The sequence below is a fragment of the Mirounga angustirostris genome, unplaced genomic scaffold (genome assembly GCF_029215605.1).
Source record: "Mirounga angustirostris isolate CCGP_5_RB_7025 unplaced genomic scaffold, mMirAng1.0.hap1 SCAF_9, whole genome shotgun sequence".
Lineage (NCBI taxonomy): Eukaryota > Metazoa > Chordata > Mammalia > Carnivora > Phocidae > Mirounga > Mirounga angustirostris.
The window spans coordinates 135,946,925-135,959,911 of NW_026991717.1; the positions used below are offsets into that span (position 1 = coordinate 135,946,925).

The 12,987-nt window shown below is 41.7% G+C and overlaps 1 protein-coding gene across 5 annotated transcripts in view; it reads right to left on the reverse strand.

The window, feature by feature from the left end:
• Window positions 1-12,987, reverse strand: part of ATG2B (autophagy related 2B) — an 86,151-nt gene that overhangs the window by 20,856 nt on the left and 52,308 nt on the right. For 4 of the 5 annotated variants that reach the window (XM_045901482.3, XM_045901481.3, XM_054513866.2 and 1 more), the window contains 11 exons: window positions 12,586-12,692; window positions 12,334-12,426; window positions 11,704-11,774; window positions 11,244-11,320; window positions 10,612-10,782; window positions 8,500-8,641; window positions 6,342-6,544; window positions 4,830-5,056; window positions 2,844-2,952; window positions 1,710-1,904; window positions 117-218 (listed from right to left, as the gene is read on the reverse strand). In XM_045901482.3, the coding sequence (XP_045757438.2) occupies window positions 117-218; window positions 1,710-1,904; window positions 2,844-2,952; window positions 4,830-5,056; window positions 6,342-6,544; window positions 8,500-8,641; window positions 10,612-10,782; window positions 11,244-11,320; window positions 11,704-11,774; window positions 12,334-12,426; window positions 12,586-12,692 (1,497 nt within the window). The remainder of the gene's footprint in view (window positions 1-116; window positions 219-1,709; window positions 1,905-2,843; window positions 2,953-4,829; window positions 5,057-6,341; window positions 6,545-8,499; window positions 8,642-10,611; window positions 10,783-11,243; window positions 11,321-11,703; window positions 11,775-12,333; window positions 12,427-12,585; window positions 12,693-12,987) is intronic. The other variant, XM_045901483.3, reaches the window with a different exon arrangement.

A 12,987-nucleotide genomic window follows, 5' to 3' on the forward strand; every position in this document is an offset into this window, starting at 1 on the left:
GCAACTTTCATAACAGTTAAGTAACAATAAACATTTTAATTCACCTAAATTAAATCTCTCCTTCTGAGTCTGGGACATAGAAGCATAACTCCTCACACGATGCCTGCAGTACAAACCTGGTCAATATTGAGGCGAAGTGGCATTAGGGACACTCGCAAGCAGCACTCCTGCGGTGACCTGCCGGACTCGGGGCGCACGTGTAATACTTTCACTGTCAACTAGGAGAGAAGAAAAACATTTTTTCCCCAATGACATTACACCCTTGTTTTCATTTAAAAAGAAAAAACACAAGAAACAAAAGAAAAAAATCCCATTTCTATCCCTTATAAGAGAACTAAAAGTGGAACTGTTTCCCCTTTTTGTTTAAAGGCCTGAATCACACTTGTCTGGGGCACACACTCCCTGAAGAGTCTCAGGAGAGAAATGGGTTCTCTTTAGTGGGAAAGACGTAAACGACAGTGGGGTACATGTACTTCAGGATCCGCTGGGCCCCTGGAGGGAATCCGGAGAGCCACACTCCAAAGACAGCTTCTAGGACATTTTCTTCTAGCAATCCTGAGCAAATCATTCCTATTCCACTAAAACTCACAAAGTGTTAGAAATCTGGAACACTTCCAGCAATACTAAATATTTTGTGTAGATCACCACAGACTTCCCGTTTTCCTCGGGTATCAATATACTGGCAGTTAAAATTAATGGACCCTAAAAGTGACATGTAAAATAATTTTTAGGGGTGCCTGGGTGGCTCAGTCATTAGACGTCCGCCTTTGGCTCGGGTCATGATCCCAGCAGCGTCCTGGGATTGAGCCCCGCATCGGGCTCCCTGCTTGGTGGGAGGCCTGCTTCTCCCTCTCCCACTCCCCCTGCTTGTGTTCCTTCTCTCCCCCTCACTGTCTCTCTGTCAAATAAAAAAAATAAAAAATAAATAAATCTTAAAAAATAATTTTTATTTTTTATTTTTTTATTTTTTTAAAGATTTTATTTATTTATCTGAGACAGAGAGAATGAGAGAGACAGAGAGCACATGAGAGGTGGGAGGGTCAGAGGGAGAAGCAGGCTCCCCGCAGAGCAGGGAGCCTGATGCGGCACTCGATCCCGGGACTCCAGGATCATGACCTGAGCCGAAGGCAGTCGCTCAACCAACTGAGCCACCCAGGCGCCCAAAAAATAATTTTTAAATAATAAAACTTTAAGGGGCACAAGGGTGGCTCAGTCAAGCATCTGCCTTTGGCTCAGGTCATGATCCCAGGCTCCTGGGATAGAGTCCCACATGGGGCTCCCTGCTCAGCAGGGAGTCTGCTTCTCCCTCTGCCCCTCCCCCCAGCTCGTGCTCACTGTCTGAAATAAAACCTTTAAAAATTAATAACAATAAAACTTTAAGCAGCGTATTTAAAAGGGATTTTCATATTACTATAAAAAAAAACGGGCGCCTGGGTGGCTCAGATGGTTAAGCGTCTGCCTTCGGCTCAGGTCATGATCCCAGGGTCCTGGGATCGAGTCCCACATCGGGCTCCCTGCTCCTTGGGAGCCTGCTTCTCCCTCTGCCTCTCTCTCTCTCTCTGTCTCTCATGAATAAATAAATAAAATCTTTAAAAAAAAAAAAAAAAAATCTGCAATTTTCCCCAATCTCAATCTTCTGCAGTTAGATACAGCAAACACACTTTTCCAAAACAAATACATAACAGAACATATGAGGTCTTAAATCTTACCATGTTGGAATGAGCTTTTCGAGGCATTTCTTTACTGCAATACAGGTACAAAAACTTATTCATTTGTGATGTTGCCAGACGATCTCGAATTTCAAGATCCTGCACGACAAACACCTGCCGGGAGACTGGGTGCTCTAAGAGGCCGGAGTCACACTCCGGCTTGCAAGGCGGGTAGACCTCGTGCTGAAACTTCACCTTCACAGAGAAGAGAGAACACACAACCATTTTTACTTTTTATTTAAATTAGATTTCTTCTTTAAAATGCAAAATATCACCCATCACTTGTTGTTTCAGAGAACAACAGTCCTTCATTTGTTCACTTTATTGATCTACATGTGCCTCACCACACAAGCATAAGCTCAACGAGTATCTCTTACTTGATCTTGGCAAAATCCCTATCCTTTTCAAGCAAAACCCTCTGTAAGAATAATACACAAAGTTATCATCTTGCATACCTATGAAACTGCCTGAAAAAGAATCAGTGGAGGCAATGTTCAAGTTTCAAAGGGGGGGGAGGGGCAAGGATACAATGAAATGCATGGGATCTTCATCACTACGATACTTCCATGTTAAGTACCCTAATATAAGACACTTGGCACAATCCCAGACAAGCTGAAAGAACTGAATGCATATGATGTCATTGGCGACCTGGACATACTGGTCTCTAGACATTCATGAAGGACCTGACACAGGTCCTATCCAACGGCAGCCCTCCCAGATAGATCCTCCAGGGCAGTGGTTCCCCAACTGTGGTCCTGGGAAAGGTAGTAGTATCAGAATCACCTGGGAACTCATTAAAAATGCAAATTCATGGGCCCCACCTCATACTGATTCAGAAACTCTGGGGCCCAGCAACTTGTGTTTTAACAAGCCCTCGAGGGGATTCTGATGCTTGCTCAACTCTGAGAGACACTCCTCTAGGGACAGCCTGGGAAAACAAAAACAAAACAAAACCCCTCAAACTTCTCGGAACATTTGAGAAAGAAAAAGTTAGAAGTTTTACAAGACCCCTGCATTTTTCCAATCCAAAGGGCTGGCACTTATGGCTCAAGACCACAAGGCTGGGGAGCAACCAAAGAACCCCCATTAATGCTCCTACTTCAGTGGCTTTTTCCTTTCAAAATGCCATCTTACCTTGCTTAACTGTATTTCCATTAAAAAGTCATGGTTTCTTCCTTTTCCCCCACATACCATGTTACGTCCATGCCTTGTGGGAGTGTGAGAAGGTGAACTGTGGGGACTGCTATAAATAGGAAAAAAAAAAATTTGTTAAAGGAAATATTCAAAGAAAGGCAATGAATGACCTCAGGAAAAATAGAAAGATAAAAAGAGAAAATAATATTACAGAACTACCAACACTCTGCCACAAACTGCATTTCTCTATATCAAAGCCACATCTTTATGCTTCGGAGACACTGAGAACATGAATTTTATTACTGCCATTGCGGCAATCAACTGCCTGCTAAATATTTAGAACTAAAGAAAAACCTAACTATGGTGTTGGTGTTCATATAACAGGACACGGAAAAACGAGACCTCCTGAGAAGTTCCTTATTACTTCAAAAACTCCTTACAGAGTACAAGTCCTAAAAATCCCAATTGATATAGAAAAGGAAGTTTTTAAAAATCACTTTTTTTTTTAGATTTTATTTATTAATTTCTGAGAGAGAGAGAGAGCACAAACAGTGGGGGAGCAGCAGGCAGAGGGAGAAGCAGACTCCCTGCTGAGCAGGGATCCCGATGCGGGAGCTCAATCCCAGGACCCTGGGATCATGACCTGAGCTGAAGGCAGATGCTTATTAACCCACTGAGCCACCCAGGAGCCCCTAAAAATCACTTTTAAATAGGAAGTCTCTACACTGTTGTGCCAAAGATTACCATTCCCTGAAACCTTTTCTGATCATCCCACCCTAATGAGAATGTTCCCTCCCACTGCACCTAGGACTAGGCTGGCTAGTCCTCTTCTAGCTCCACCCAACAACACACTCATTTAACAAGTACTTCAGGAGCATCAACCCCTTGCCCGGCACTCTGCTGGATGCCAGAGATTCAGGGCCTGCCCCCTGAGGCACATGCTTCACTTCATTGCCCTCATCTGCTTACATAATGGTCCTTTTGAATGGAGGGAAGGGTGTGGGTCTTATTTTTTTAAGATTTTATTTATTTGAGAGCGAAAGAGCCCATGAGAGAGCGCAGGAGAGAGCGCGGGAGCAGGGAGGAGGAGAGAGCGCAGGAGCGGGGAGGAGGAGGGCAGAGGGAGAGTCAGAAGCAAGCTCTTCACTGAGCAGGGAGCCTGATGCAGGGGCTGGATCCCAGGACCCTGGGATCATGACCTGAGCCGAAGGCAGACAGTTAACCCACTGAGCCACCCAGGCGCCCCTGGGCCTTATTCATTTTAGTGAATGTGCCTCTAACACAGGCTCCAGCACATGGTAGGTACCCAAAATATTTTGGTGAATGGCAATCACTTAAGTCACCATATTTCAGTAAATATATAAACAATGCAACTAAGTTTACAAATGAAAAGTTTTAACATTAAAAGAGTAACATTTAAATTACACAGTTGTCAGTACTACTTTATTAATAATTCTTAAAATGACAAATTCTAGGGGCGCCTGGGTGGTTCAGTCGGTTAGGCATCGGTCTTCGGCTCAGGTCATGATCCCGGGGTCCCAGGATCGAGCCCCACATCAGGCTCCCTGCTCAGCGGGGAGTCTGCTTCTCCCTCTGTCCCTCACCCTGGCTCATGCTCTCTCTCACGTGTGCTCTCTCTCAAAAAAATAAAATCTTTTTTTTAAGAAATGACAAATTCTTTTTCTAAGAAAAGAAAATAATATAAATAAATAAAATCTTTAAAAAAAAAAAAAAAAAGGGCGCCTGGGTGGCTCAGATGGTTAAGCGTCTGCCTTCGGCTCAGGTCATAATCTCGGGGTCCTGGGACCGAGTCCCGCATCGGGCTTCCTGCTCCTTGGGAGCCTGCTTCTCCCTCTGCCTCTCTCTCTCTCTCTGTTTCTCATGAATAAATAAATAAAATCTTTAAAAAAAAGAAAAGAAAAAAAAAGAAAAGAAAAGAATGGCTTGTAAAAAAAAAAAAAAAAACTTATGTAGAAATCAACTTACATGTAACTTTTAGCTGGAGAAGTAGGAGGGACTGTTCCAAAATCCTTTCCTCCATAAAGATGCCAAACGAGAGAGACTTCTTTAACAACATAGCGGACGACAGGGATGGGAAAGTGTAATGGGGCTTTGCTCGTGTCCGTCTTCTTAGCGGGTTGACTAAAGTAATTCTCTCTTATTACAATCGCATCATCGACCATCACTTTTACAACTGGCTCTTCCTCCTTCTCCTAAAATAAACAGGGAACACACACGGTCTTATCTCAGTAGAAACCACTGATTATGTTGCATATCTCAAGATTTCTTGACTCTGCATTCTTTCTTTCTTTTTTTTTTTTTTTAAAGATTTTATTTATTTATTTGAGAGAGAGAGTGAGAGAGAGCATGAGAGGGAGGAGGGTCAGAGGGAGAAGCAGACTCCCCGCCGAGCAGGGAGCCCGATGCGGGACTGGATCCTGGGACTCCAGGATCATGACCTGAGCCGAAGGCAGTCGCTTAACCAACTGAGCCACCCAGGCGCCCTGACTCTGCATTCTTTCTAATAGCAATATCAATATATGAAATGGGCAAGTACTGATATTAATCATCACACTGGATACCCTGCATTATTCAGCATCAAGTGGACTTTTTGTTCATATGTAAATCACTCCACAAGGAGTCTTTCATAGTCTTCAATCTAGCTTTTACCATTTGAAAATAAAAAGGCACAGATTTAGTGGGTGTGTGCTGATGTGGGTGTGTATCTGGTGTGTGTGTGTTTGTTTATAGTTCTTTAATTCAAAGTCAAAACTACATTCCAAATTTAACATACTTCAACATACTGACCAAATTACCATGATCCTAATAATGAAGTTATCCTGAGTTTGACCGATTTTTATTTCCCAGGATGCAGTAAAACAAATACATTCATCAAGTTACTACTGAGCAGTTTAATATGTATATACGCTAAATGGTGATTCATGAAGTTCAACTCCAACACCAATGCTTAACCCTTCTAGTGAACTGTGCATTCCTTACATCCAGACCATACTTTTTAAATGGAAGCATGATTCTCACATGGCAATTACACTTATCAACCATCCATCAGCCTTCACACAAACCATGTCTTACCTTTCCCAATTCTTGGACTAGCAACTCTGGATAGCACTCCTTTCACCATTTCCTTGCCCTGAAGAGCTAACTATGTACAACATCTGTAGTTTAATGATCTATGTAGAAAATTTTGCCCTGAAACTACTAATACACCATATGTTAACTATTTAAATAAAATCTAAAAAAAAATCATTTTTTAAATTTTGCAAATATTGAGCATTCTTCTGAGTTTTAGAGCGATGTGTCACAGAAATAGTAAAGTATAGTAAACATTTGCAAAGCCTCAATAATAAATTACAAAATGAAGTCACTGTGAACTGCCAAGAGTTATAAAAAAATCTGAAGACTGTTCCTCAGGTACCCTTTGGTCAATTCAACCTGTAACACTACCTTAAGGCCTCAATTATATTATCCATTTATTACCTGAATGTTTGCTCTTGGTGCAAAAAGAATGCAAAAGTCGTCATTCTCAGTGGGCACACCTGCCATTGCATCACTAATCAAGTGGTGTGTGAATGAGGGGTAAGGAGGGCCAGGCTCCTGGGACATGTTCCCACTCTCATCTGGAAACAGGAAGAGGTCTGAACAACATGGCTCCTGAGTTTGAGATTTTTCATCCAGAACACCTAGGTAAAAAAGAATACAACACTCAATTTTGGCACATTTTGAACAGTAATGCTTAGTAAACATTTTAACCACATGTCAGATACACACTATGTTGAAATGTTTTCACCTGCAATATCTTATTTATTTCTTACAATAACCCTCCGATTACTAATAAAAAGACTGATAATAAGTTTGAAGTTCTCTAGGAGAACAGTAAATGATGGTCTCATAAAGTCATAGCAAGTCTCCTCTTAAGTTATTTCGCATTAGAGAAGCTCAGAAATATGGCAGCAGGGGGTTAGTGTTGACTGGAGTTTTGTTTAAGCCAGAACTGCATTCTGACAACTCTGTCCTGTGGGTGGAGATCTGGAAACTTCCGGAGCAATACTGCAAGGGGAGGAACAACTGGTAACATCTGGCAGTGCCTCCCCTAAAACTACAGGAAATCTCTGCTTATAGAGGGGAGGGGGGAAAACAGAGGCCAAGCAGGTCTCTGGCCAGGGAGTGGTGCCCTACAATCAACAGACTACTTTGTGGGGCACTGGATACCCAACGGGCCACCTGTTCTCAGGTAGCTGTCAACGTGGTTCACAAAAGACTGCATGTATGACAAAATCTGTACTGTGAACATACACCTTTATGCATTTTTAATACATAGTAGATCCACTAATTCTTTCTCCATTCCGTCAGTCATTCCAATCACTGTGATAAGGGCTGAGAACGTGAAGATGAATAATATATTTTAGCCTCAAGAGGCTCACAGACCAATTTTAAATTCTTCTATGGCAGCACCTTGGACTTATTCACCCTTTATAAATGCCTGGTGCACCTGAATATTGAAGCTGTTCAGTAAATATTCACGAAACATTCTTTCCCACCTAAGTAGGTTAGCTGCTAATATTATAGATAATGTAATATGCAGGAAGCTAAAAGTTCCTATTTCTTTCCTGAGTTCTAATTTATGCTAAATTAGAATAAAAGCAACAATTTAACCCTAAACTTTGATAATACCATGAAATAATTTTTTAAAAATTAAGATTTCAGAACATATAGAAACGACTATGTATTCAATTAGAAAAAAATATTTTTTAGATAGATGCTTCAAAGTATTTAGATGCTTCCAGCTGGCTTTCAAGGCTCTCCCACTGGCTGGTTCCTCCCTGCTTATCCAACTTTGCTGGCCAAGTCTTTCCAATGAGAAGGGAGCTTCTGTTCCAGTAAGAGCCTGAGCTGCAAGATAATTAAGGCTTCTGCATGCTTCTGTGCCTCTGTCAACATTCATGACCTTGCCAAGACTACCTTCTCTCTCCCCTCCACATACCTAAACCCCAGCCACTCTTTAAAATTAAGCCAACTTGAGCGCCTGGGTGGCTCCGTCATTAAGCATCTGCCTTAGGCTCAGGTCATGATCCCGGGGTCCTGGGATTGAGTCCCACATCAGGCTCCCTGCTTCGCAGGAAGCCTGCATCTCCCTCTCCCACTCCCCCTGCTTGTGTTCCTGCTCTTGCTATCTCTGTCTCTGTCAAATAAATAAATAAACTCTTTAAAAATTAAATTAAATTAAGCCAGCTCCTCTCACTTTCACTGAAATCTAATGAGACAATTCCAATCCCTTCCAACCGGTAGTTGAGGATGTGACACACTCTGAAGCACTTTCTCATATCATTTCTCAAACATTCTAAGTAAGAACATCAGTCTGGCTTAGTGCCAATCTGTGTTATGAAACTCTAAGCTAACAGAACAGATAAGCTTTGTCTTTCATTTAATCTGTAACCCACACAACACCCTGGCCAGTGGTTATTTATCTACTAGACGCTCAATCAACACAAGCAGATGGACTAATAAATATCCACCAAACCTCAGACTTGTCTTTTCTTTAATAAGTTACTTACTGCAGAATTTATAAGCGTACAAATAACATAAGCCTCAAGTGAGGCCCCAGTGCTCCTGGGGAGGAAGGCCCGGCCCGTCCTACCGTTAGCCTGGGCTTGCGCGGATGCGGCGGCCTGCTGCAGGTCAACCTCCTCCATAGCGTCACTCATCAGATCGCGTAACATCTGCTGGTCTGCTTCAGGAAGTACTGGACCCTGTGAGGAGGAGCGACCGCTGGAATCTACCTACAGCCAAAACACCTAATTAAAAATAACTGAAAATGGGCGCCTGGGTGGCTCAGTTGGTTAAGCGACTGCCTTCGGCTCAGGTCATGATCCTGGAGTCCCAGGATCCAGTCCCGCATCAGGCTCCCCGCTCGGCCGGGAAGCCTGCTTTTCCCTCTCCCACTCCCCCTGCTTGTGTTCCCTCTCTCGCCGTGTCTCTGTCAAATAAATAAATAAAATCTTAAAAAAAAAAAAATAACTGGGGCGCCTGGGTGGCTCAGTTGGTTAAGCGACTGCCTTCAGCTCAGGTCATGATCCTGGAGTCCCGGGATCGAGTCCCGCATCGGGCTCCCTGCTCAGCAGGGAGTCTGCTTCTCCCTCTCCCGCCCCCCCCCCTCTTGTGCTCTTTCTCTCTCTCACTCTCTCTCTCAAATAAATAAAATCTTTAAAAAAAAATAAAAATAAAAAAAATAACTGAAAATGCTCTAAGAAGCAAACTACTCAGCATGATGTTGTCCTAGAAACACAAGGCATTTTACAAAGACACCGGAAACAGGAACACAGCCATCGTTCCACCTTCTGCCCTGCAGCTGTAGCCTTCTAGGTTGTTAGCATCATCATCACCCCAACAACTACTGGCCAACAGAAACAAATGCGCCATCACCTCAAAGCCAGCACCGTGAGCCGGGACAGTGGCGAGCACGCACACTAGAGGACAAAGGAGCTAAGAACACTGCAGTGAGGCCTGGGGAGGAGAAGTCTCCTTCTGCAGAGCGGGAGCTGCTCAAATCTGGCAGCTGCACCAACTCTCACCCCCTGGACACAAAGCCGCTGGCAGTCAGAGTCTCGTGTCCTGGAATGGACGGACACCGAAGGATAGTAGGGGGCACACAGAGCAGGGGAAATCAACTAAGTGGGGACTCACGGGGTTCAACTCCAGCGCTGATGCTTAACCATTTTGGTTAATGAACTGTGGGTTCATTAAATCCAGACCATGCTTTTTAAATGGGAGTATGACTCTAAAATGGAAAGATCCAATTTGAAAGGGATCATTTAAAATAACGTTTAATAAACTGGAGAATGTTTATACAAAGAAAACAAACAGTGGAGAGGGAGGGTCATGAATTGTCTTCTTGTCAGTGAGAAGAGAGCAAAAGCAAGGAGTCAAAACCCAAAGCATAACACGAATGAAGTGTAAGAGCATCTGAACAAGACAAGGACCTTCACTAGGGGCTCCATTATCTAAGAGACTGAGAATCCTGTTCACAGAGCGGGCCACGATAAAGAATGAAAAAGCACTAAAAAGTTAAAAATGCTAAACAAACCGGACATCGTTCAATCTGTACCTAAGAGAGGACAGAGAGGTGACAATTGGGGGCATAAGAAAGCACCGACCCAGAAATCAAAGTATCTGGTTTTGTTGCTAATCCTACTAATTTGGGCAAATAGCCTAATTCTCTGGGTTTTAACTTATTCATCTGTAAAACGGAGATGATAATCTTTAACCTACCACACTGAATTCAAAGAAATCACAAACAAGAAAATATACTGAAAACCCAACAGAATCATATGTAACAAATAAAAGATAACCTAAGTCTTCTGGTAATAACACTAACACTTGTACCTCTCCTCTCCTAAGCATTTTTACATAAGACTGGCACAGAACAAGCTCTTGCAATGCTAAATGTTTTCTTTCTTCCTGGAGGGGAGATGAAAATAACTCAAGTCTGGAAGAAAGTATTCTGTGGGCTGAGAAGATTAATGTTCTGAAACAAAGAACACCAAACAGCAGAATGGTTTTCCAAGAAGGCCTACGGAATCACCTTCCCAGACGCATCACTCTGAAGGTCAAGAACAGACAGGTGATTTTTCAAAGTTTCTTTTCTACCTCATGACTGTCATGAAGACCTCGCTGACGCACACACATCACGCCCATGGCTGCAAGGTGTCTGGGGTGAGTTAGTTCTAATAAAAGATGTTGCTGGCTATACCTTCATCTTTCTGTGAGAGGCTCCAGGCTTCGTCTCCACCTTGTTTGCTGCGTGTAAGTCCCCATAGCTTGCAATGTACTGAATGAGATTCATTAAAGCAGCACAAGAGTCCGAGCACGTTCTGATATGGACAGTGTCACTGGAACAGTGTAGCTCGAAGCGCGGCTCAGTCTGGATGGACACAAGGGAAAAGAAAGGAACAGGTTTTTCAAACAAGAGCTAAAAATTTCTTGTTTTGCATAGGCTCACATTAAATAAAACAGAACAGAATTTTACTTGCCACAAGAAATACATATTTATAACTATATCGTAATTTTAAAATATTTTATCTACTTTTGACCAAAATAATTTTATAATAAATTCAATTATTCTTTAGTCTCTCATAAAAAAACAGGGGTCAAGGGTGCCTGGGTGGCTCAGTCACTGGGCGTCTGCCTTCGGCTCAGGTCATGATCCCAGGGTCCTGGGACCGAGCCCCATGTGGGGCTCCCTGCTCGGCAGGAAGCCTGCTTCTCCCTCTCCCCCTCCCCCTGCTTGTGTTCCTCTCTTGCCATCTCTCTCTCTCTGTCAAATAAATAAATAAAATCTTTAAAAAAAAAAAATAGAAGTAAAAATTTCTTTTAGTAACTTACTTGCTCTCCATCAGAATCAGATTTCACTGCAGTTATGGTTAATTCCAAAAGCCCCATATCCATCACACGAACATAATCTAAAATTTTTTAAATTAACAAAATATCTGAGTAAAGCTTTCAAAAAATATGTATCCAACCAACACGTAATAAAACTAGCATCTCTTTAAAATTCATGGCAGTTAGTGGTACAAATATTTAGAATGGAATGGAAATATAGTTTCATCCTATAAAAGTCCTACAATTCCCTTTTTTTACTTAGGAACAAAATTAATCTTGTATTAAATAGAGTACATATAATTTGATGCACTTAACTGATGTTCTAAGGACATTACAACTTCAAACTGGTATTTAATAAGATCCTTAGTTCAATAGCATTATTCCAGAGTTCAAACGCTCTAAAATATTCATACAAAAACTAAAGAACATTCATCTATCTCAGATTTTGTTTTTCAACTCTTACCTCTATTCAAATTTATAGTAACAGTATTACACTTGTCAGACAAATGCAAGGCAGCTTCATCCAAGATTATTCTGAGGAAAGAATATAAAATCAACATCGAAAAATTAACTTTGAATACATGACACGTGATCATGACATACTTCATTGTATCATTCTTCTGATATACAAGTTATCAAAGTCATGTAGTTTCTTACAAGTGGCATCTAACATTTCCTTAAAACTCACTGTTTCTGAGTGCTAGAAATATTTAAATGGTGTAAAGAATGAGACTGAATCATCAGCTCAAATTAATTTTAAATTTTCAGCATTTTTCAATAGATCTAAATTATCTAAATTATGAAAATAAAGTGTTATCAGGCAGTATAGGAAGTTTAGATTTCTGTTTTTAAAAGTAAACTATCAATCTCAAGAATTCGTTTCCTCCCTAAAAATAAAAAACAGTGATAAACTGAAGAGATGGGACGAATCATTCGAAAATGAAAAATTGAAAACCTGGATAAAGGGACATGACTACGAGTAAAAGAATGCTGATTTTTAACAAAAGGGTGAGACTTCAAAGACTTCAGCTGAGCAACAGGTAGCATGTTTGGAACAGCTGCATTTAGCAGACAGTGAAGTTTACCCAGGCACCTGAGAGTAGATGAGGATTTGTCCAAGGCCACACTACTGGAAACGCTGAAGGTTTCCACAGTGAGAAGAGATCGAATCGGCAAATAAAGAGGCCTAATACCAAAAAGAAACAAACAATATCAGTCTGCTAAAACAACAGGAACTCCCTTAAAAGAGCATTTTGAACCTTAACTCTACAATTTGAATTACGCATTTTTTCAAAACAGTACATATTTTGAATAAAGCTTTATTTTGTTCCACTTGTGAACTGACCTATAATCAAGTGCACAGCTCCAGAGGTGAACGTGAAAAGTTGTAAACGAAGTTGGAGGATTATATCCCAGAACAGGTTCATCAGCAATATTCAAGAAGTATAAAATCTGTAATCACAAAAATATAAAATGCCCTGCTTTAGAAGAAAAAAAAAAAAGTTGTGACCAGGATATCTTTAGTACCAATGTAAAATATCTCACAGAAAAAGCAATGATTTAGGGGCGTCTGGGTGGCTCAGTTGGTTAAGCAACTGCCTTCAGCTCAGGTCATGATCCTGGAGTCCCGGGATCGAGTCCCGCATCGGGCTCCCTGCTCGGCAGGGAGCCTGCTTCTCCCTCTGACTCTCCCCCCTCTCATGTGCTCTCTCTCATTCTCTCTCTCAAATAAATAAATAAAATCTTT